General features: G+C 31.9%; 1 protein-coding gene across 1 annotated transcript; it reads right to left on the minus strand.

Moving 5' to 3' along the window:
* Positions 1-743: 743 nt before the first annotated feature.
* LOC130614889 (FACT complex subunit SPT16-like) lies at positions 744-23,977 on the minus strand. Its single transcript, XM_057436359.1, has 31 exons — positions 23,744-23,977; positions 16,686-16,790; positions 16,022-16,186; positions 12,850-12,909; positions 12,662-12,754; positions 12,138-12,371; positions 11,704-11,771; positions 10,866-11,038; positions 9,993-10,083; positions 9,540-9,613; positions 9,188-9,366; positions 8,959-9,105; positions 8,751-8,794; positions 8,559-8,641; positions 8,057-8,127; positions 7,689-7,753; positions 7,500-7,562; positions 6,723-6,858; positions 6,500-6,601; positions 5,972-5,996; positions 5,602-5,675; positions 5,448-5,492; positions 5,145-5,198; positions 4,677-4,748; positions 4,162-4,274; positions 3,446-3,578; positions 3,144-3,256; positions 2,411-2,540; positions 2,022-2,151; positions 1,181-1,255; positions 744-1,021 (listed from the first exon to the last, which is right to left on the minus strand). The coding sequence occupies exons 1-31, from the start codon at positions 23,810-23,812 to the stop codon at positions 912-914; spliced, it is 3,096 nt and encodes a 1,031-aa protein (XP_057292342.1). The 5' UTR covers positions 23,813-23,977; the 3' UTR covers positions 744-911.
* Between the last annotated feature and the right edge of the window lie 1,831 nt (positions 23,978-25,808).

Here is a 25,808-nt window from a genome sequence, read left to right on the forward strand (position 1 = left end):
AGTCATTTTTGTCTGTGGTAGCTGCGATTAGCGACGGGCAAATTCCCGTGGTAATAAAACTGTGTTAGGAAATTTTCCAGTGTAAAAATAATGCCATGAGATTTCCACAATTTTTTAAGAAATGTGCTAGAAATATAATACCTGTCCACGTGGATTTAACCTCATAATGTCTTCTGACTTGTGTTCTTTACTACCGAAAGAAACCAACTTATTTCCATACCCAGACAAACCCTTCTCTTCCAACACAATCATCGGTCTCCAACATGGTACACTTCCAGACCCCCAATATAAAAAGATGTCCTTAGCTGTCATTATTAGTCAACTAAAACAAGATTGGTTAGTGTCTGAATAAAAATACAGCAATATTTAATTGACGCTATTAGGCCCCACCACAATTGTCATTATGAAATGCAAGCTTTGCGTTATTCTTTAAAGACTCAGCAAAATATCTAATTCCAAATTGGTACTCTTTCCTAAGTATTTCTCTAATTTATTTACTTGACTGCCTCCGTACATTTGCGAAAACAAAATAAATATAAAAAAACACAACAAAAAAAAACAAGCAAACAAACAAACAAATAAAGAAAACAATGTTGGCAATGTCAGAAATAATTCCTAGAAAACCCGTTAAATTCAAAGTATCAAAAAGCATACAAATAAAAGTCACAGAAGTGGGAGAAGGGGACCAAATTCATTTTGCAATCTAACATAAATGAAGAATAAACTTTTAACATTAGATAATATTATATTTTATCTAATATTATTATTTGATAAAAAAATTTTACAAGCGGTCCTTTACAAGTTTTGTTTCATCTAACAGAACGTTCTACTCAAGTGAAGTCCTTGCAAAGATATAAACAGTTCTATAATATCTCGTTTGCCGTAAATTTCACTATTTAATCACATGACATCTATCTGTCTCTTTTCTTTTTTTTACTTTTCACAGGCGTTTCATCGCGTTTTCGTTTTTTGCTCGCGGCAGCTGGCTCGGGTCTCCCTTCACGATCTTTAGCTCGATCATCTAAAGAAAAATGATGACATTATTACAAAAATAATTGATTCCTGCTTTCAGGTTTTTTTGGCAGATGCTCATTTTTTAGCAACTTCGGCAGTAAAATAAATGGCAGATAAAAAGCTTTTGAGAAATTGCCGTTCGTAACATATTAAGTGTGACACAAACCTTTTCTTGCTTCTTCTTCTAAATCACTCCAATCTTTTCCTGATGATTCATCACTGTCAAGTTCTTCCTCAGATGCTGAAAAAAAAAAAAAATAAAGAAATGATAATCCCTTCGTGCCTGGTGCCATCATAACAAGTCATGCAGGGGTGGCATGGGGAGTGATTTCCAAACACGTGTATTTTCATACATTATTTAGTATTTTATTGGCTGATTTTTATTCAAAATTTAAGAAAAGAGGATCACGATGGATTGATGAAATTATAAAATATGAATAAAACCCTGTATATACATTTCCATCTCGAAATACTTCAATTTCCTGAACAACATTCCCCATGTATCTAACATTTTATCATTTAAGTTTAAGAAGCGTAAACCGATCTTATATACTATTAGACATTCTCTTCAAATTTCGAACGTGGTTAAGAACGTTTCAGGCTTTTTATGCTTTTCGATATCGGATGAGCGGGAATAACACAATCAAAAACGCCTGAGAGATTGATTAGAAACTTTAACAAAAGAAAATATGCTTTGCTTCTTGAGAGACTTTTTTTCAAGGTTTCCTTTTTTTTAAAATTATAATTCAAAAATTCAAATCTCTATAACCCGACTATTCTTTCTTAGTGGTTAGGTCTTTAATACTCTCTTTTATATTGAACATTGTTATAGCCTTGAGGCTTTCTAACAAACCGCAATGTTTAAGAAAAAACAGCAAAATAATGGGAATGAAAAACAAAAAAACAAAATAAAATGAAAGTACTTTTGGTCTGTTTGACTTACTACCGAGTAAAAGATTGAAATACAACAGCTATGACGACAACAACAAAATGACGTCAAAACATACCCGATTCTTCAGACTCCGCGTCACCAGAGTCATACTCCTCATCACTGTCTTCATCTTCTTCAAAATCTGAATCGCTTTGCGGCACAAACTCATCATCTTCCTCTTCATCATCGCTATCCTGATTTTCATCCTGGGTATGTTAATATTTATATTTGAAAAGAATCGACCAAAATTTCATGTGAGGTTGGAAGAATTTTATTTTCTTATTAAAAGTTCACAAAAAAGAAAATCACAGATGTAGCTGAATTTCGTTAAACACAAATCGTTTGCATATGTGAACCACTTATATAAGTTAAAAGCTGGCAGTATGTACGTTATAAAAAAATTCAGGGTTGCTAAAAAACAGAAACAGATATTTAATATCCATTGAACGGACCAAAGAGTCGTACCTCACTGTTCGGTTCTAAGAAAGACCATCCACCGTTTTCAAAAAAGTCTTCCGGGTTGTCATTGATGGTTTTCATAATTTTTGTCCAATTTAAACTCTGAATACCTTCGGTATATTTGATATCACAAGAGCTAAAAAAATTGACAAAATAACTTGTGTAACAAAGCTGCTCATTACAAGCAAAAGGGCGAAAAGACCAATAAAAGTGAGTTTAGAACAATTCGTCTTAAAAAAACGGACAGCCCTAACATGTTTTAGGTAAAGAATGATCGTATATTTTTATTACCTGAAGTTAGCTTTTTCATTTTTTCCCTTAGACTAAAAAATATATATAAAAAATCGTCAAGATGTTTGATTTTTTTCTGCTTTCTTAAAAGATAATCATTTGGACGATATTTACTCTATTAACAACACTTTTAAAGATGTTCCGCACGTTTAAAATGTCAACAATGAATTTGGGTCTTTAGAGCAGATCCCAAATGTTTTCTTCAATTTTTTTAAAAAAGCTTCTAATTACGGCCCAAAGAGCCTGTTTAAGTTTCTAGATCGTGTTTTAGATGGCTTTCACTGCGTGATTATGTAGAGGGAGGCCTATTTCAGTTATACATATGGAAGCTACACAATCGTTCACTTCAATAACCCTCTAGGCCGCAGCTCTTATTAGTTTGGTAACACTTAACACTATCATTCTGAATAACCACTAAATCGACATAAATTAGAAACGATAAGCATACTTTAACCAATCTTTTACGGAATCGAGCTGCGTCATCTGTATTGCACTGATCATAACCACTTTTCGAGTATACTCTTTAAATATAAACACCATATCAAAATTTTTCATGTGGAACTAAAATAAAGAAATATTGCACAGATATTAATTTACAGGAATTTTGATTGGATAATTATTAATTTACAGGAGTTTTGATTGGATAGATATTAATTTCAAAGTTTCCAGGAGTTTTCAAATCTTTTTGTTTAAAGTGTTTCTATACTGTAAAGTACAATATTGAGCGCAAAGGAAACTTAAACTAAATACCTGTACTCGTTCAAAATGAACTAACTCAACATCTTCAAGTGTTATTATAAAAGGTGGTTGTTCAGTGAGATTTGCTAAACAATATGTGGTCGGCTGCAGTAACACTGTGCTTTTAAATGGAACTCCAGAGAAGCTAAACACACACACATATTTTAAATTTTTCACCGGGTATGGTTGCCATATGGTGTAGAAGTAAAGGGGCTTTCAAACAGGGTTTGTCTGCAAATAAACTGTTGTGGAGAAATTTGAGTGAAATCTCAAAAATCTCTTAATTTTTTTTTTAATTGCAAATATTTTCCGCACCATTCCAAAGTTCTAAAAATTCTAAGAGTCGCAGCTACATGCTAAAAATAATTAATAAAAATAAAAATAATTAACTCCACTATTTCTTCTAAAAAATATTAAGAAAAATGTTTTTCATTAGTTGTGACAAAATATTTAAAATTTTGGATTTTTTTCAGATTAGGTGTACAGCTCCAACTTTCCCCAGTTTTCTGATTTGGTAAAAATCCTATAATGAAATTCGCTCTTATTTTAACTGGTCCTAGAAAAAAACAATATTTTCTAAATCAAAGTCTTAGGACAACTATGCCAATTAAATTAATTTCCTTAATCACTTCGGGAGATAAAGCACGAGGTATATATAATCAAAGTAAATAAAAAAAAAGCAAAATTAAAATAGAAAAAATTCTTTCGATAAATAATTAAGTACTCACCCCAATTCTCTGAACGGAACGTCAAATTCCACTTGACCATGTGTTAAACCTTCGATTTTGTCAATGAAAGTTTTAAACGCACCCTTCAGTCTTTGACGTAGCTCTCTTTCAGCCTAAAAACAAGTTTAAAGCTATAATGGCATATTGTCAAAAAGTTGGAAAGAGATAAGTGAAATTATCATTAAATTCACACAATCTTCTACGTGTGTATCATTTTTCACTTAAATCAGTGACAGGAAAAAAATTCCGATAAACCCTTTAGATTGTTGGAGAAAGCATTGAAATTCTATAAAATGGGCAAAAAATCAATTTTGAAGTAAAAGGGTAAGAAAACGATCGCCAAAATTTTAATTTCTTGTTAAAAAAAATCATTTTTTATTCCCTTTAGGGGACACCTTACCCTTCCCTCTTCACACAGTACTGGACAAATATTTAGCTGAAAGAGTTTTATTCAAACTTTACACTTTCCTGGTTAATCTTAAAGTACATTATAATAATTTTTCATAGTAAGATACCTGTTCTGCATGAAGATCATCACGATCATGCATATGTTGACGTTTCCCCAAATCTGTAGTTATTTCACCAACCTATACAGACAGTGCATATGAGTTTAAGTGACATTAGAAAGAAATCATTATACCCTCTGATCAAAAACATAATAATAACGTAATAGAAACAATACAAAAATAATCACACCAAAATTTTGTTTTGTTTTTATCTATATTTTATTCAACACTACTTTTTTAACTTTTCTAACAATGGAGAGCATTTCTGTATCCTTCAAAATACACAAACATTTTTTAAATGCTAACAGTTTTACCTACAAAATTTACTTTTATGGAAAGAAGAAAATATACATGGAAAAAAAGGAAAGCAACAAAGTCTTCGAAAATTATATTAGTGCGTATACGGCTCAAGAATTGAAAGGGTATGTATACATAATAAAACATCAGTAGAACGTGGCTTTTTAACACAATTCTCACCTCAGTGAAGTACTGTATATCTCTGTATTTCTTTTTACCAATTATAATAGGATGCTATTGGAAAAGAACTTTCAGTTAGTTGTAACACATAATATGTTGAGATTGTCAGAGTAAAGACCAAAACTGGAGTATATAGGGTACTTTATAAGTAGTTAGCATCTTTTAATTCTAAGACTATAGAAATTAGACACAGAATTAACACAATCTACTTGTATGAAAACCAAAATATAGTGAAAACATGAAACAGAGACAGAAAAAGCAGCCAAAAACTACAGAATATAACAAAGCGATAATATTTTTAACCTTTAAATGGAAATGCAGCAAGATGATCATTTCCCCGTCACATGGCTAAACATTAAAATTATCATAACTAAAAAGTAGTGTCCAAAAAATACACGTTCCAATTTAGGTATACCAAGTGAAGTAATAAAAATATCTTTACTCAAGTTGTACTAGCCTGAAAGAAAGCATGTTTGATGTTCTTGTATAATACATCAACTTTGTCTCCTCTGATGGTCATATAACGAAAGCCTGGAAATAAACGTTATACTAATATACCTGCACAACACGCACACAGACATTAGCCAATACTGATTCATAAAAGAAATAATTCAATTCTGCTGTTGAGTAACATTTAAACTTAGATAAAAAGCGGAAGACACTGTTCCTATCAAAGTTGTATATCATGGGTCACAACATATCTATGTATCTATGTTGGAACAGGGGATGGGAAACTAAAACAGCTCGTATTAAAAAAACACCCACGAAGCAGCCAACAATTAACAAAGTCTTAGGAAAAGGATTGTATATAATTTCTAGTGGCTTACCATTTACATGCGCTTCAAGACTGCCCTAAAAAGATATTAGACAAGAAAGTCACTACAAACATTATGAATTCTATTTGTATAAGAAAGGAGGAAGAAATTTTAGGAAAATGTTGTCTTTGCAGCTCTGGTGTATGTTATACAAAGTTCTTGATTTTTTTGATAGAAATCATACAGGTGTGCAAACAAAACAACTGCGCAACTAGACAACAGCCTAAGATATTAATCCGTAAGGCAGAAAGGATCGACATGGCATGACTCAGCTTAGGTTTAAACGTTATACCTCCCACACCGGGGGCGAACATTCTATTCCGAAGTCACCAGTCAGTTAAGAAAAAGATAGGAAGACATGAAAAAGTGATTAGGACAGACTACAGTCCAACATTCAACCAATAATGGAGGTGATGAGGATGGTGATAATAGTGATTATAATGGTGATGGCGATATTGGTGGCGATGCAGGTGTTGACAGTGAAAATAGCAATGTGCGTTATTCTGACAAGTACATCTTCTGGATATCAACAACACTCACAGTGCATTTACGACTTGTTAAGCTGGGTCTTATATATAAATCCTTTAAACGTGGGTTTCCCTTGCTTGTATGTATAATTAGATCTTCTTGTTTGACAATACCCTGAAACAAAAAAAGATATTTGTAATATTTATATAATAAATTCATATAACAAAAGGTATAAAAAGATATACCTACAAAAAAAAACACCATAAAACAAGAAACAAACAGTCAATCGGTTTACCTCCTTTTCCTTTTCTTCAGCCTCTCTAGTTTTAAATTTTTTTTGAACATCTTTGATCATGCGAAACGCATTATTTAAATTAGTGGACGGTGCCAAGCTTTCTCCAGCTTCTTTTAGATTTGAACTTCGAAACACACTTAAAACAAATGTTTTGATATATAAAAGTTAAACACACACACACACACCAAACGTTTTGACATTATCAACTACTAAAACTTCATTTATTTTTTAGAAAAGATTTCAATTAAGAAATTTAATCCAAATAAATGTCGAAAAATCTTATTTAATTGATTTACTTTTGTTTCGAATAAATATTAATTAGGCAATTGCTTCATATTTCATTGTGCACATTAAATATAATTAATTAGCTCGTTTCTTGCAACAGCTTGTTTGAGTAATGTTAAGCAAGACGTTGCTAGAATAAATCTTACCAACACTGTAAGACAACTAGAACATAGATTAAAACACCTTATGCTAAATAATGTAAAACAAAGAGGATTGAGATTGTCTGATGTCAAAAAAATTCCAGGCAGTAAGGTTTATGCACGTGCAAATAAATAGGAATCTTTGCCAAACTGATAGTCAGAACATAAACTTGAAATAAAAAACAGCAACAACGACAACAGGCGTTGCAATTCACATCAGCACTCAGCAATTGCCAACGCAAACGCCGTGTTAACAAAGCAGGCATGTAAATAAAATATCACGCCAGCAAGAAATTGCGAACGTAAACAAATTGAAAAGACTGAAACAACAACAAAAAACATTTATACATACATTTCCTTAACATAAGTTGCATCAGGATTTGAAAACAAATTTCCATCACCTCGGCCATATGAACTATGGTGAAATTAAAGGAACAAATAAATCTTTTAATACACAATTTATTAATAATATATATAAAACTAATTACCTGTTACCAACTGGAATTAACAGTGGCCTAAACAGGATAAAAATAAAATTTACCTTCCAGGACAAAAGAAGTTAATTCGTAAGTATGAATAGTCGCCCTCAATACTTGTGCTAACGTTCTAAAACACAAATTATACACTGGTTCTAATTCAAGAGGGAAAGAATGAGGAGAAGTAACATTACAATAAATCAATCAAGGCATTTACTGTAATATTATCATCAAATTCTAGCTATTTTTAACATCTATATTAAATATCATGAAATTTAAAAAGTTATCAAAACAATAAGATGTTAAAAAATTATACATCTTAGTCAGCTATAATATTCTTGTGAAGTACTTCTTGAGAACTACCAAATAATTTTAGTGCATAAATCTGATGCACTTGACACTTTAAAACGTAAGGCAATTTAAAAATCCCTACCTTAATTGTCGAGATGTGAAAAGGAGTTGGAAGTCCAAAGAGGGGAAGAATGAGAGCTTCATATTTTTTGTCTATAAATAAAAACAATGCAAGATAAAAGAAACAACACTACATCTAAAAGACAGTCGTTTGAAGTCATATCTAAATACTGGTTGTGTTGTGGAAAAGGTGAAAATGCTTCTTGTATTTTTTTCTACTACTACTTTAAACATTACACGTTTTTTCACAGATCTGAAAATTTAGCAAAAATCATTGTTTCAGTACTATGTTTCACCAAGAAAAAATGGTAGTAACAATGAAGAATTTTCTCACAAACTTATCATTTCCCCAAGACGTAGTTTACATAAACAATAATTATTATTTTATAAGCCTGGAAGAGCAATAACAATGAGTCATTTTCCTTGATTTGACAAATTTCTGCTTTAATAACACAAGTAGAACTAGTAGACTTTAACAAGAATTTTTTTTTTTAATGCAAGGTATAATTTTCTCATTCTCTTACCTACAAATATCTTGAGGTCTTGCACACTACTGTCTCTTGGTATAAGTGCATTGTTTTTGTATGCGATATTAGTTCGTACAGCTCTATTAAATAAAAAAAATGCACAAATAAGCTTTAGCAATTTTCTTTGCATTCTTAGCTTTTGCATAGCACCATAAAAGTACACAAATGTTAAAAAATTATGTTGCATACTGTTTGACTGTATCTTTGTCTCCTTGATTTTCCAACAAACGCCTCTGAGAAAAATAAAAATTCTTTAACAAACCCAAAGTATCTCCTCATACCAAATCCCACCTTAATCTTGTCAACGTTTTTTTATAACTTTGCGTTCTAACATCAGTAATTTAGGCAAAAAACAAGAACCACAATCAAAAACAACAACAAACAACAGTAGTAGTACCTTAGCTTCCTCATTAACTTGATGAGCCAATTCTTTCTGATGTTTCTTTCTTTTGTCTTCAGCTGAAATTTCTCGGTGTTTTTTCTCTGGTAAAAATGTTTCGTCAATCTCAACCTGGTCGTCATCTTGCTCCATTTCTTCTTCATCCTGGACAAAACCACAATACAAAAAAAAACATTACAACAAAATTAAACACTGGTTAGGATAAGACTGTTTGAAAAATACTCACCTTTAAAAACAGTGCTATATTTTTTATCTGTTTTTTTGACGTAGTTAACACAGTGGCATGGTCGTTTGCATTGACAACTACGGTTTCACCAAGAAACAACGCATAAGTTTTGTCTGCATCTTCTTTAGCTTCTTCATTTTTTAGGTTCACCAAACCAATATTAATGTTGAATACCATACCTTTTACACAAAGAAATACATACTGACTTTATCTTTGGACACAAAGAAGGATGACCAACGAAAATGTGCATGGGGAGTGAACATATTAATTATGTTAACAAAACTCGAAAACCTACTAAATTCCACGTAATTTATATGACAGTTTATGACAATCATTAAAATAAAAAGAATACCATTTTTGATTGTCTGGCTGTGTTTTTGATCCAATATTAATGAACCCTCTCTAAATTCTATACCAGTCACAAAACTATGAAAGAAAACAAGCCTGGGTTAATAGCACATGGTAGTGAAACATACTGGAAAAGAACTGAGATGACCAGGAAACATTGTAGTCTATTTTACTAACATTTCTGGAATTCTTTTTAATATTTAAGGACAATAATTTAAACACAGGCCACCAATTTGCAATACCAACTTAAATTTGTTATTTTTATATGCAACATTTCATTAAGGAAGTTAAAATGCTCATTTAAAGTTAAGGTTCATTTTGACCTCTCCTTTTTCCCGAATTGTCATATAAAAGCATTTTTCTAGAACTACCAGAACTGTCCATACAATTGTGATGGTAACAATGATACCAATTTGATAAGTGTCCTCTAAAATGCCACGCCTCATAGACCACCTACCCAATATTTTTGACAAAATTATCTTTGAGTTCTGGTTTTGTCTTCTCGACATGCTTAACAACGGTGTTATACACAGCAGAGAGCTTCGTGCCTGTAAAAGAAAAATGTTCAAAACAATAATAAAGATATTGAACAAAACAATAGCTAATGAATAAAAAAGGTTTGTCATGAGCATAAGGGTAACGTTTTCAAGATTTTTTAAATTCCCTTTAAGAGTTTTGACAGAATTTTGTCATAACTTCTGCCATAACGGCATTGCTTATAATTTAAATTTACAGAAACAAAAGTATTTTAAAATATATACTTAAACTCAAAATATATAGACAATAGTAGTTCTTTGATCATTTTCCCAATTTGCCAAACAACACTAATTTGCACATTTCCAACAGCTGGTAGGCTGCGGAAGTGCTACTTTCTTAGAAGGTTAGGCAAGCAGCGTTTTAATTGTAGTAGTCACACTTTCTAACATCATATTTACAGATTATTGAGGGCGCAATGTTTGAGAAATTGTTGCTGATGTCACATTGACATCAGCAACAATTTTTGAATTTTTAATTTTTTTCTTATTTTGAAGGTTCAGATCTGAAAAAATCACCAATATTTTAAGTCCTTTGTCTGCTGCAAGCATTGACAAGTTTAAAATGTGTAGATCTAGTATAAAAATGGTCTATGGGACTACTTTTGTGAATAAACTTCGAAATTTGCCGACTTGTCTCAATATAATTTGTGAGGGATTGACCCTCAAGGTTTGTCACTACACTATCATGTTTTTATGATTTTCAAGGACTTCTAGTCTTGTTTCGAGGTTTTAAAAGTTTTTTTAAGGCTCAGTAGATACATTGGCTGTACATGGTAAAGAAGTAAACAACCTACCTGGTTTTAATTTTTCCAAAATAAAGTCTAAAATTGTGAGTAGGTAGTTGTATAAATCTTGCTGAACTTGAGTGGGTTCTACCATTAAGGTGCGTACAATATTTGAGCAATAAAATTTATAACGAACACCAAGGGAACAGGTTATAACTCCAAAATTTAGTTTCTCGTCAGAGCTAAAAAATTATAATACAAATATGCATAGCTTAAATCCACAAAAACTAAAAAAAAAAAAAAAAAAAAAAACGATAATTTTTTTAATAATTTTTGAAGCTTTATAGTTTGATACTTATATACTGTCTGTGAGCCAATTTAAAAAATAAGGGTTTTCTATTTGAAAATCTATAATTATAGTAAGAACACCCTTCGAAGCAAATTTCATTAATAAATGCTAACAGGCTAGCAGGGATGCACAAAATAGTGCTGCTAATATGTATAACTGGTGATCCTCCTGGAATTTTCAAAGGACTAACAAATAGTATTTAAAAACTCATAAAAGCTCATAAAAAATTAACCCATTGATAAAATTCAAAAGAAATAGGAATAGTAATATGTAATGAAATATGAAATAGAAAGAAATAGAAGAAGTGTAAGGCTAAATACATCATTCTCCAAATGATAATTTTTATGCATTAATTAAGGGGTCGTCCAATTGATCATTTGTAACTAAATATTGAAATAAATATATTAAGTTAAAAAAAATAATTGCATTTTGAATTGTTGAAAGGAAGAATGTATTCATGCATGACACTTAATTATTTAAAGAGTGAAATGGCAGGTTTAAAATTATCATTTACAGGTAATCACTTACTTCAGCTTTTAAGTAAAAACAAAACATTACCTGACAGCACTGAATTTTAAGTTAAATTTGCCACCACTTTGAATAATCGGAGAATAGCACATTTCTACCTACAATATTAATGCTCATATTAAATGGAATATAATAATTAATTCAAAAATTTTACCTTAAAAAAACAAAAATTAAAAAAGTTTGAAAGTAAAGGGATGACCTTAAAGTATAAATATAAAAAATAATTTTAAGTCTTTTCAATTTTCACATTTGGAGCTCTGATTGGATTACAAAAATATCAAAACTTGTCTTATGCTTGTTACAATCACACAGTGTTTTACCTTGTGTTGCAATGGCAAAATTTAAAGTTGTTTCTATAAAACTCAATTACTATCTTGGAATACCATGATGTTCTAAGGACACAAATATCAGGCTTTCAAAACATATGTATTTTTAAAACCTTATGACAGACTAAGTGCAGGTACCTGGTCAGCATCCATGCCAGCTCCAAGATATTTTTTCCCTTCAAGAGCTTGTTCAATTTGGTCTGCCAATTTTGAATGTTTTACTGTTTTGATTTCATCAACAACTTTTACAACTTGTTGTTTTAGAAATTTATCAAACAACATTGAAGTTACGGTTGCTGCTTTTTTCATAACTGCTATTTCTGAGTCCTCTTTGGCAGCCATAAGGTATGCAAACTGAGACGAAAGATCAACCTGAAAGATTCAGTAATACATTGAAACAAAAACCACTGTAGTATAATTCATTACAAAGTATGCCAGTACACACATTATTGACAAAGATCCTAAAAAATACCAGCTTAACTTAAGGATAATGCCATAACTTGGTTGTGTTTGCTATAAACGTTTATGAACAAGCTTATGAGAACCTTAAACATGCAAAATAATGTCATCTTGTAAATTTATAGAGAAATTTACAGGAGAAAAGGACAAAACTAACTACTATTTTTGTCTTTATATAACCAAACAGAAATTATCATACCAACCTTTTCAAATTTTTCTGCATCGTAAGCTTTTTTCCAACTTTCAGCAAATTCACCGGAAAATTTATCTTTTACAAAAACTCCTGTTGTTTTTCCCTAAAGAAGTAAATTAAAATTAGATATATAAATACAATATATAAATACAAAAATAAAAGTAAAAAAATTAATTAAAAATCAAACCAAAGACCTACATCTTTGCTTTCTTTTAATGCTGTTGTCAGTGTTTTAAAATTTTGAGCATCGTTATCAGTCTAAAATATTACGAAAGTCTCACATGCATGTTTGAATTTTTATTTTTATAAAAGAATTCCTTTTACCAATCACAAATGTAGATGCCTGTAGACTTAAATTTTGTAAACTCTCACCATTACATAGAAACCTAAGATTTGCCTAACAAAATAATATAAGAAACAAGGAAACAAATGTGACGATTCCAGGGAATTTGATAACAACCTATATTTATCGATCCTTATTTAGCGATAATTCATGAAAAAAGAACAGAATTATCGATAAATAAAATGGATTAGCGATCAGGTCATTAGCGATCAACAATGCTGAGCTATAATTATAGCTAATTTGATTTGCTTTGTCAGCAGATTATCGATAATAGTGCAATATGGCCGACGCATAAATTTGTTAGCTTATTATGCGAAAAGCAAGCTAGACAACATTCTTTTAATGTTTGTTGATTAAATAACTTGCAAAACAGCAAAAACGGTTTACTTGATGTTTTCATAAAGTGTATTAATATTCTTTTTAGAAGTAAATATAATTTGTTTGATCGCTGTAAAGAATAAAAAAATAATTTAGTTAGTCTCTTTTAATTTTTTTTGTTCTGCAAAATATCACACGCTGTAAACATGCGGCGCTGTCCAGACCCCCCTTTATTTCAGATTCTTCTTTTGGACGTAATGGCTGCGCTGGAACAAAACGTTATTAAATTAACTTACTACTTTATAATAACAAGTAAGAAACAAGTTTCTTTTTGTATAAAAGTCTATGCCAATAAATTTACAGCTTTTTTAAAACTAAAACAAGTCTGAGTTACGGGAGCTCGGTAGCCTCTAACAGTTGCATTGGAATAATTTTAATTGTGATCGTTTATAATTTGCCAAACTTTCACCAAAAAACAGCAGGAACAAAACCTTGAATTAGCTAGCTTGTATAAAAGTCCACACCAGTGAATTTATAGCTTTCTTAAAACTAAAACAAGTCTGGATCAGGGGAGCTAGCTAGCTAGCCTCAGCTGTTGCTTTGCAATAATTTTAGTTGTGATGGTTTAATTTGCCAAACTTTCAGTCTGAAAAATTATATTATATCGGCAAATAAAATAAGAAAATCTGCTTAAATGCAAATTGATACAGCCAAATTAGGAGTTTTTGTTTGTGTCACTTAAAGCCCTGTTTACACAAACCACGCAACATACAAAACACTACTGGAAAGTCCTGTTTTTAACCATGTTAGATTTTTTTTACTGCTTGCATGCCATTTCTTTATATTACACAAAATTGCGGTACCAAAAATATCATTTTTAGACACTGGCACAATATAGCTAGTGCGTGGTCATTCTGTAACTAATTTTTCCCACACCTGTTGAATTACATAACTTTTTGTTAATATTTTTTTTTGGAGTGCCAGTAAAATCATGTATTGGACATTTCATTTATGGGAGAAGGTGTCGTCAGACATTTGATATTTTGATACCTAATTTTTGGGCGAAAATTTGCATTGCATATTCCTTTAAATTTATAATTATGGTGTTACATGGTGGAGAAGAGTTTTATGTGCTTCAGAAATTAGTAATGTATTTTAACCAAAAAATAAATTTAGCCTCTTATTTTTGGTCCTCTGAATTACCTCTGAATTAGGGTCTGTTCATACGTCAAAGCTTTTCTCTAGGTCCACTCATCACGATTTTCTGATTTTTTTACACAGTTATTTATAAATAAATACTAGGAAGTACCATTTTTGATTATCATTACTTTTTTCTATAAATGGTTTAAAATATTATTGCAGATCATTATCTAGTCTCACATGCGGCCTCTGGTTTCAATTTTTTTTCACATTTTCTTAAAATACAACCTGAGAACAATATTATTTACCAATTTCAGTTGATTTAATGCTACCACCCAAATTAACTGTAAATAAGGTTTTCATGTTTGTCTAAAAATTTCATTATTTATTCTCATGTTTGATAATCGCGTGTACAATCACTGTACAGAAATAATTTTGATATGGTTTACATAATTAGTAAGTAGCACAATTTAAATTTTAGAAAATTTCTTTGTTTATATATATATATTTATTTTTTAAATGTTAAACTGTGAAATTGTTGTTAACTATTAATTATAATATATCACGAGGAAAGTATTTACATCCGTAGTTTTTGCATTTTACGTTACAAAATAATATGAAATGGAAATGTTTATGTATTCATTGTAGTTTTACCTTGTGTTACCAAATTAATTCCTCATGAGGGTGGAATAATTTCTAAAGGAAGAAACTGTTTGCAGGAGAAACTATGCAGCCATCCCCAAAATTTGGACGTCCTTTTAAGAATGACTCTATGCATTATGAAAGAAAAAATAGCCAAAGATCTATTCCCCTGCCTTGTTACAAAATTTGTCTGGGATAGAAAGTGACACATTTTATTTATTTGTAACAAAGAATACATGAAACGCGTGCCCTATTAAATTCCTTGGTTTACTGATTTTATTACAAACTTTGTTTTGTAAAGAAAAAGTGTTACTGTTTCCTAAAGTAAGACCTACATGAAAACGCGCTGTTGAAGTAAACAAAACACAACTATCCACATGTTTGACAGCTGTCCTCTTGCTTTATTCTCTAGATTATGATCCTATAAAAATAAAATTTATCCTGACTAAAAATCAAGGTAGCTAACTAGCTAAACTTTCTTGCTCAATTTTGAATCTTCTGATTGCTTTCCTTATCTAGAAAATAATTATCTAAAAAGAATAAAATAACACAGATCAAACAAAAATAATTATTTAGCTTTTAGACACGGTGTTTTTCCCCGCAGCAAGGGATCAAAACTCGGCTTCCTTTAGCTCGCTAGCATTTATCAAGTACCGCTGTCATTATTTTAATTTATGCTAATTTAGCCCTTGCAAAATAGAGATAAATAAAAAAAGAAAATCCCTTAGCGATATTTATCGATAATTTTATATTTTTAATCTAAATTATCGATAAAACTTTTTGCTTAGCGATCAGGCGCTATAAGTGATCGATAATGAAAAATTATTGCTAAATAGCTTGTTATCAAATTCCATGGAATTGTCACTAATTAGTTGTATGGTTTCTATTTCAAAACTTATTCATGTTAGTATAAAGTTTACTCCTTACCTTATTACGTAACAATAATGTCACTGGTGGAATATTTTCTGTTTTTTTCTGTCCATCTTGTATTGGCTTTAAAAATTCAATTTTTTTCTTACTGGCCAGAAAATATATTTGTGATTCACATAAAACCATGATTGTATCAGTGAGTTCATATCCTAGAAGCCATTGCTAAAATTATAATATAGATCTAATAAATCAAACACCACATGTTATCCACTTGCATATTATTCTCATGGCAATTCCTATGTGAGATTAAATTGTGCTGCACTATAAGGTAAGAGAATCTGCGGTATTTTGTTATAAAATAACAAGAAACTGTCCCTTTTTGAAATGACTAGAAAATGTTTGGTTGAAGCCTAAGAAACACAGTATTTTGTTATAAAATATAGCAAACGAAACTACTATTTTTAATTGTGGCAAAAAAGTATAGAAATCAGTTTGTGACCGTTCATTTAAAAATATATTATGAATAAAATAAATTTTTATAGCTCTCAGGATTGTTTGTGCTTTCTAAACAATAGCTTGCATGTTACATGTGAGATCAAAAAGTTTCATCATATTATATGCTAAAGTCGTAAAATTCACATAAATGTAAAGTTACATCTAAGCGGTGCTGTAGTCCTTGTGATCTCAAGACAAAGCTATGTCAACATTAAACAACAGCTACCTGTAGTGCAGTAGATTTGCTATATATGACATCCTCATCCTGACCTACAATGGTCACAATTGCATCAACATTGTTAATGGTTGGTCCATCATCACTTGTTGCCTTCTAAAAAAGGAAAAGAACAACAGTAACAGTATAAGTACAGACTATTTCTTTAAAGCCGTGCCCTCACATATGCACACACCCACACACTTGCAGATCTGTTTAGGTGTGCAAATAATCTCATATGCAAATCATTGAAAGCTTACCCAAATTATCAAAATTACGAAAAATGCGATATATGAAGTCAGAGAACGATTTAAGGTTTTGCAACCCTTATTGTTAGCTTAAGTCTTTTTCATGTATACATAGAAAATCACATAGTTAAAAAATGTATAGTTATATAAATATGCTAATTAATTTAAGGGGATCAAAATACTTACTCTAATGAAGTAAAAATAGAAAAAGAAATAACAAGAAATCAAGACATGCCACTAATGATAATTTGACCAAAATTTATTTTTAGAACTTTTATCAGGACAAATGATAATTTGACCAAAATTTATTTTTAGATCTTTTATCAGGACTAATGATAATTTAACCAAGATTTATTTTTAGATCTCTAATAATTTTGTTGATCTGTGGCCGTATCAACTAAACTAATGAAGAATGCCACACTTTTGTAATCATATTATAGTGTGGTTGAGGATTAAAATTATGGATTTAATTTATTTCATTCATTATTTCGGTTTCAAAAGTCAACTCGGACATTCTAGTTGAACTTTATTTTACAATTAAACAATTGGATTAAAGAAATAGAAGCTGTAGTTAAAAAATTTAAAATGTAGTTGATACCTTGCGTATTAAACCAAGTTCTTATGGTAAAAGTTTATTCTACCAACTTCTACCCAGTGTGTGTATGAAGTGTACATGTGCGCTTCATGTGTTTCCTGAAATTTCGTGCTTGAACTTTAAGGACATTAGGGACCGTCTCAAAATGTTCGTACCTAGTTCGTATAACTCATATAAAAAACTTTGTATCGATTAATTAAATCTTTCATATAATTTTATTTTAATATGAACTTTTTCGTATCATCAAAATTACAAGTTCGTATCATTTAAAGTTTGTACGTGTATGTGATTTATATCATTTTTAAAGAAGTTTGTACAAAGATTTGCTTATACGAAGTTCGTTTATTATATATGGACGTTATTATATATGGATTATATAAGTCTTTATATTGAAACTATCTCAACAATTATAAAGTTCGTTTTGTTATACGAACTTCGTTTATTTTAATTGGATTTATTATCTAGGTCTTCAGGGATCGTCTCCACATGCTATTTACAAACTTAAGGTCAGGTCATCATTAAGTTGAATATCGCAGAACACGCCGGTGACATGCTTGAAAATACTTGTCACAGGCACAGCTCAATGGAAAGCAAAACTGTACAGGAGACTCAATTGTTAGAGTCTTTGCAGAACATCTCTTCTTACAAAACCAAGGGCAGGGCTGACTTATTGCCTGCTGTGTCGTGTGGAAGACGGAACTTCTGGACTTCTTTTTAATACGATATACAATATTTTTGATTATTATTACTAAAAATATTTGATTTCTCTTTCCCCTTTTAAAAAGATTTTCTTTGGTATTATAACATCATGAGAACATTCGTCCGAAAGCTGTATTAAGGTACAGGACACGTAAGCTCTCCCATGTTCTGGTTATATTTAACTTGCATGGGTGCGCACTCTTCTGGCAGTATTCTCAGTGAAGATGAAGGTCAGACTGACTTGTGGCATGGTTCCAAATGGTCTTCTGTCTTTCGTTTGAGTCTCACTGCACCAGCCAAGCATAAGAGTGTCAGCATGAAGGAAAGGGGCCGACTCTAATGTTCTCTATACCTTACGTTTCTTCATAATAACATCATTCATTTAAATTTCACAACAAAATTACGTCGGCAATTTTTTTGCCAACTACTATGCTTCAAAAACTCTGTGCTTCCGCTTTCCTGAATTTAATAATTGCACGCTAAAGTCATAAGCTAGGCGTGCGATCAGTATCACACGCCTGTATTAGTGTAGGCGTACGTACCACCGTACGCGGGTGCAAATATTCATGACCAAGACTGCTCAGCGTGCTTAAAACCATGTTAAAGTATAAGGTTGTATACTGTTTAAAAAACGGAAGGAGAGTGCTGGGAACAGAAATAATCTATCAAGATTTCTATGTAGATGCTTTTTCCATGCTCAACACGAAAAAGATACCATTCTTTCTTGTTCAGAAAAGACAACCAGGCAACTGTAAACAACGTTCTAAATGTCATTGCTTAAATGTGTTTTAAACAGTGTTATAATAAGATGGCAGCAGCCCCTGTGTTGACCAGTCTTTTTCAGGGACATTTGAGTAGGTGTGCGATGATCTGCATGTGTAAATCAAGTAACGCGTGCGATGTAAAAGCACATGCAAATTATGTTATGCATACGATACAGCCTCCGAGGTTATTTTTTGTTGCGCATTCATTTTGCGGTAGAAAAGTGGGGGAGGTTTTAAATCGTGAACCCCAACTTCTTTTTCTACATGGCCAAAATAGTATGCATGACTATATTGTCATTTTATATTTATTGTTTTCTTTTCAGGTTATCACAAGCAAATAGGCAAAAATATGCTTTGTTTTCAAATTAAAAAAATCTTTATCCACGTGGCTTCAAATCTTAAAAAAAAATACACTGCACGTGGGTTTTGTTTTTACAGGCATAAAGAAAAAATCCATTAATTTCTGACCTGCTATGGTTTCCAATTGTTTTGTTAAAGAAGAAAATATCTACAATCCATGTTCAGCAGACTGGCTTCATCCGTGCTCCGTCGGCGTATACCTTCGCATTAATTATGAACCGCATGGCTAGATTTCTTGTGTAGGACCTGGTTACCAACGACGAAGGGGCCAGGCAAAAGAGATTTATGTCTACGTAGTTCTTTTAACTAAGTCAGGAGTCGGTGAATTAGCTAGGAGGGTCAGGTTGGCTATGAATAGGCTTGCTCGCAGGTTAAAAGGACCAGGACTATTCAATAATTTCTGAGATCTAAAAGTGTCCGACCATGGAGAAAATCTATCAGACGTTTTGTTTGACGAGTCTCCAAAAATTATTTTGAGGGCTGCCATCGCATGCTACAAAATGAATTCTATAGGTTGATTTTGAAAACTCAATATCTATTTTTCAGGCATGCGATTAATCACACGGCTGAAATGATTTAGGCGTGTGCCAAGGCATGTGTGTGCGTTCACATGCCTCTCCTGAAAAAGACTGGTTGACTGATGTTTTTCAATAAATGTAAATTTGGTGGGATATTTTTAAATGTTCAAACTTATTAAAAATTATTATGCGGTAACTACATTGTTCTTTCTAAATATCTAAGCCATTTCTCGTAATTATTTGACTAAAGCTAGAATTTTTGGTTTTTAATTCTCAGCTACAGTACTGTGAAAAGGTTTGTTAACATCGTGGTTCGTGTTTATTTCATGTTACGCACAAACCACGATAGCCCACAATGCATTTTTTTTACAATTGTGGACCTCACGATCATCTTCGTGGACTACACAAACAAAATTAAACATTACTTTGTGGCGTCCACGATAGATAACTTCTTTTGTAAAAAAACAAAGACCGTATTATTTTATCAATTAAATCAAAAACCGACGGCAAAAAAATAAATTAACACTTGTTGTTTTAATTCGTTGTCATAAAGCTAGCTACATAATAGATTTTAATCGTTCGTGAATCAAGATGCGATGTAAAAAAACATTTTTATCGCTGCCTTTTGTCTATAAACTTTTAAAATGCGATCTTAAAAAACATTTCTATCGCCGCTTTTCGTTTATGAACTTTTAAAATGCGATCACAAAAAATATTTCTATCGCCGCTTTTTCGTTTTTAAACTTTTAAAATGCGATCTAAAAAAAATTTCTATTGTCGCTTTTCGGTTATAAACTTTTAAAATGTGATCTAAAACAGCATTTTTATCGCTGCTATTTGTTTATATACTTTTAAAATGCAATCTAAAAGAGCATTTCTATCGCCAATATTCATTTATATACTTTTAAATGCGATCTAAAAAATATTTCTATTGTCGCTTTTCGGTTATAAACTTTTAAAATGTGATCTAAAACAGCATTTTTATCGCTGCTATTTGTTTATATACTTTTAAAATGCAATCTAAAAGAGCATTTCTATCGCCAATATTCATTTATATACTTTTAAATGCGATCTAAAAAATATTTCTATTGCCGCTTTTCGGTTATAAACTTTTAAAATGTGATCTAAAACAGCATTTTTATCGCCGCTATTCGTTTATATACTTTTAAAATGCAATCTAAAAGAGCATTTCTATCGCCAATATTCATTTATATACTTTTAAATGCGATCTAAAAAAATATTTCTATTGCTGCTTTTCGTTTTTAAACTTTTAAAATGCAATCTAAAAAAGCATTTCTATTGGCCCACACAAATTTAACTTTTCAAACAAATTAACTTTAATGAAAGACTTTTTTGAAAAAAAAAAATTAAATTATACTGGTTATAAAAATCGTGGAGCTCGCGAAAATAATCGTGGGACACACGATCCTTCGTGGAGATAATAATATTAGCGTGGTGGCCACGATAGAATGTTTGAATGTTTGTTAGACATAAAGACCACGATTTTATCGTGGTTCCTGTGCACCACGCTCATTACACGAACACGATGTTAACAAACCTTTTCACAGTACTGTATAGAGCTAGTTAACAAGCTAGCTACTCTAAAGGCACGTAATCGCCCTGTTGGCAAATTTTTTTGAGGTGCCTATGCTATTGTAAGAATTGAAGGACATACATGAGAAAACACTATCCTGAAAATTTTATTGAAAACTGACAACCAGAACATGTTCAAATGTTTTATTTTAATAACAAACTTACCCCAATTTCTCTTTGCCCACAGAATCACCATTGCACTTCATTGCACGATTCATGCAATAATAAACGCAAAACAGAATCAATCGCATGGTTGCCGGAATCATGCCATTACAGAAAAAATAATGAATGCCGGAGAGCATCTGTAACGGTGTTTCCATTGTAATGCTTTTATAAATGTATTAACGAAGTTCCGAACATGATAAATGAGATAAATCAATCAAAGTTGTGTTATTCTTTATTATTTAAACATTTAACTTACTGAAATCAGATATTTTTGCAACACCAACCTCTTCTTGTTGTTGTTTCTAAAGACAGCTTAGCCTCGCTAGCTGTCTTACTTTTTGATTATTTTCCTTTGTTTAAACAGTTAGTCGTTTCCTCATGGAGACCTAGACAATTAGAATACCTAAACTTTCAGAATTTCCCCTTTCATGCTCTAAATTTAATTCTCTTCATAGTGCTTCAAATATTTTCAACTATCACGATGAGCATTCTCCCCCGTTGGTTTTTTTTGCTTATAATATGCAATAATCCTGGTCATGCTATAAAAAAAGAAACAGCGTAATAAGCATTAATTATCATAATAAATAACCACAAAACAATGCTGTGTTTCTTCTTTTCTTTTTGTTTTGTTTTGTCTGGTCTCCAAAAACAATGGCGAATAGAATAAAGAGAAAATTAAATCATTTCTTCTGTACCTTTCCAATAGAAACTCTGGGATAAAATTTCTTTCCATTTTTTGATGCCATGTTTAACAAACAATAAAACAAGCCAAAAAGAACAGCGTGAACGGAGCCTACCATAATGGCGATTTTATCAAACTCCATCTCAGTGCTCATTGAAAGTTAAGACTGTTTGTTTACCTATAGTTTTACACAAACATTTTTCAATGGCCCACTTATTAGAGGAGAATAAGAGACGGAAAAAGATAAATAATAATAAATTCAAGATATTAAAGTACCATTATTTCCATTTCTTTGAAGTTTTTTATCCTCGAATTTCATGGAAAGTCATAACTTTGTATGAACTTTGAAATAAATTAAAAAAAATGTATATACATGTTAATTTTTTTCGATAAGGGTGATTACGCGCCTTTAAGCTAATTAATGTTTGTTTTTAATCCGCCATGTTTGAAAGTGACTTCCATAATAATTAGGCGAATATTTAAAAACTAGTCATTAACCCGTGGTAAATCCACGGGTTCGCCCGTCCTTTTTATACCGCATTGCGTGCTTCTCGCTTTTGCGTAGCTAAGCTACCATTTTGCGTGACAGACAGACAGACGTATACGGGTATTATAATATAGACAATACAATATGAAATTTAAATGGCTAATATTTTTGAGTTTCAGTTGTAAGCTATTACATAGTGTTAGTCTATGGGCAGAAATTGCTTGGTTTAGGATCACAAAAAATTTTGGCCTGAGTGGGAACTGGTTTCTTTGTGAATATACAATTTTAATGGAACAAGGCCAGTTTTCAGATTAAGCAGCCATTATGAAATGATGTGCAAATGCCGTAATCGTAATGTTTTTGTGGTGCAAACATTCATAAATACAATACTGGATTTTTCAAGGAATTTTTTATTTTTAGTCAAATCTTTGTTTTACTGCTTAATTTTTGTGATTTTGCGACATTTTAACGCTGTTTTGCTTATAAATTCTGTTTAATTAAGATTTCTGCTGTGAAGGTTTGACTGTGAAAAGTTAACTTTGTACTCTATCGGAGAGCAACGAAGGAGAACATTCCGACCGCAAGAATAATGGTAAAAAAATGGTAGACAAATAAATATTTTCCAAACATTGCATTTTCTGTGAATACAAGTTTGACTGAATAGACTTTTGTGAGGTTATAATCAGATTGCTTCCGTCGGCCTCATCAAAAAAACAGGTGGTAAGTTGTATTGATATTTCGAGTGAAAACATGAATATGGATGTCACTTTTTAGGTGAATGTTCCCTTTGAATGTGCTAATTGCAGCATGGCCATGTAGAAAATGCGACTTTTGCATATGTTACTTCTAGCCTATGCAATTGTTTGCTTTTACCAATTTCATAAATAACTGGAAAGTGCCATTCTGTCAAAATTAAAAGTTTCTAAAAATATATATAGCTTTATTATTCAAACTTGTACCTTCCAATACTCGTATACTCTTTGTATTCTTCGAAAAAATACATCTTTATCAACCGCAACTTTAGACATCTTCGCAGAAACTTCTCTGCTTCGGTTCTGTTCTGTCCATCAAAATAAAATTGCTGGCGGGAACTAGCCTTGATTCTTCAAAGTTTTAATTTTCCATAAAATCCCTGTATTCAAAGTACAATTAAGGTATTTTTCTAATATTCACATACAAAACAGCACTGGCAATCTGTTTACTAACTTTATGAACTTTTTTAGATTTGAAAAATTTCATTTAATATTGCTTTGATTTACGTATTGGATATACAAGAAATACAGGCTAGTTCGAATGCAGCTTTTTTCTCGATGATACAACGCTTACTTGGAAAGCTAGATTTCTGAATGTAGTAGTTAGCGAGTTTCGTGCTCACGTTTTTAGAAATAGCTGATGTCAGCTATTTAGTTCTTTTTAACTATCTGACTTTGCGCCTCCGAGGAAGGAAACGCGATGACCCAACGTTGTCCTTAGGGGTTCTTGCCTTTTTTACATCGAGGCTAAAGCGGGAGGCGGGTCAATAATGCGTAGTTCAACTTTGTTTCAATTTATTGTGCCACCACCATTTCTACAAATCGTGGCCCAAGACTTTTGCGACGGCGCTTTCTAGAAATGGTGGTCGTAATTGTTTTAAAACGCATATCTCTAGACCAGCTCCTGGTCTTTTGTTAAGCTTCTATAAAAAAAATCATAAATTTTATTTAAAAACAACATTAAACATCTCAATTTAAGATACATACATTTTTTGGAGCGCCGACGCATTCTAGAACGCGTCAGAGAGGGACATATTTGCCACCGATGCTTTCACATATCTGTGAACTCTATTTGGATGGCGAATCTGCGTATGTCGGAAAAGTTGAAACGAGTTCAAATTTTCATTTCTCGACAAGGGGGTTGCTTTTGGTGGAATTTTGATAGAGAGAACAACACCCGCAACGCTCCGCACGAAGTATTCCGCCTAGTGGAAAAAGAGACTACCGTTTAGATCGTTCCATCGGTATGTCTCGCAAAAATTGTACAATTTACGGTTGTTCAACCTGCAAGTCCACAAAAAGATATGGTTTTGCGATCAACACTTCATCCTTATTTTGATCAAAAAAAGCTAAAAGAGGGAGAGCTACCCAGAATTGGCCTCAAAAGAGCATTTCTCCTCCCCACCAGCCACATCATTTATTTCAATACATAATAGATAAGAACTTGAAGTTTCTAAACTTTAAATTAGTTTAAAGGAATTTCTTCTATTCCTTTTTTACAAGTTATATCTTTTTATTAATATATCTAAATTTATGTTTGAATAAGTTCAGTAAACAAAGACTGTGGCAATATTCAAAACTGGCAACGTTAGAAAATTAGAGAGACTTATCTACGTATTAGAGATCTTGAAAGAAAAAAAGTTCTAAAATACCAAGTATTTTTTATTTACATTTGGTGACTATAAAAGCCAGACAAAGTGACAAATGGAATTATTTCTAATTTTTTTCTCACTATCAATTTGTTGTAACCATTTAACATCGCTTTTTGTTAGGTTCTATATATTTTCTTAACAACAACAAAAAATGCCTTCTAATGTATTTGAATATTTGAATAACGTCTGTCCGTCCGTCCGTCTGTCTGTCCCGCAAAATGGTAGCTTAGCTGCGCAGGTAGAGAGACGCACACAATGCGGTATAAAAATGACGGGCAAACCCGTGGATTTTTCCACGGTCTAACGACTAGTCTATATTATAATGCCCGTATACGTCTGTCTGAGTGTCTGTCTGACACGCAAAATGGTAGCTTAGCTGCGCAATAGCGAGAAGCACGCAATGCGGTATAAAAAGGACGAGCGAACCCGTGGATTTTCCACGGGATAACGACTAGTGAGTTCAAATTAATAGGGTGTTTGCGTTCCATATCCGTTACATATAAAGGATAAAGATAATAGCTTAACCCCTTTATAGGAGGGGGGTTACTCTCAAAATAAGAAGGGTGGGGTTCCTAAAAGTAAGAGGGGGTGGTAAAAACACGTTTGCAAAAAACAGTGGA

Source organism: Hydractinia symbiolongicarpus, chromosome 11 (assembly GCF_029227915.1).
Source record: "Hydractinia symbiolongicarpus strain clone_291-10 chromosome 11, HSymV2.1, whole genome shotgun sequence".
Lineage (NCBI taxonomy): Eukaryota > Metazoa > Cnidaria > Hydrozoa > Anthoathecata > Hydractiniidae > Hydractinia > Hydractinia symbiolongicarpus.

Bases quoted from the DNA above. Each gene is read 5' to 3' on its own strand.
- LOC130614889 (XM_057436359.1), bottom strand. From the start codon at position 23,812: ATGTCTAAAGTTGCGGTTGATAAAGATGTATTTTTTCGAAGAATACAA. The intron at 12,372-12,661 runs GTTGGTATGATA...TGAATCTTTCAG, and splicing joins ATGCAGAAAAATTTGAAAAG to GTTGATCTTTCGTCTCAGTT. The intron at 4,749-5,144 runs GTGAGAATTGTG...CTGTCTGTATAG, and splicing joins ATATACAGTACTTCACTGAG to GTTGGTGAAATAACTACAGA.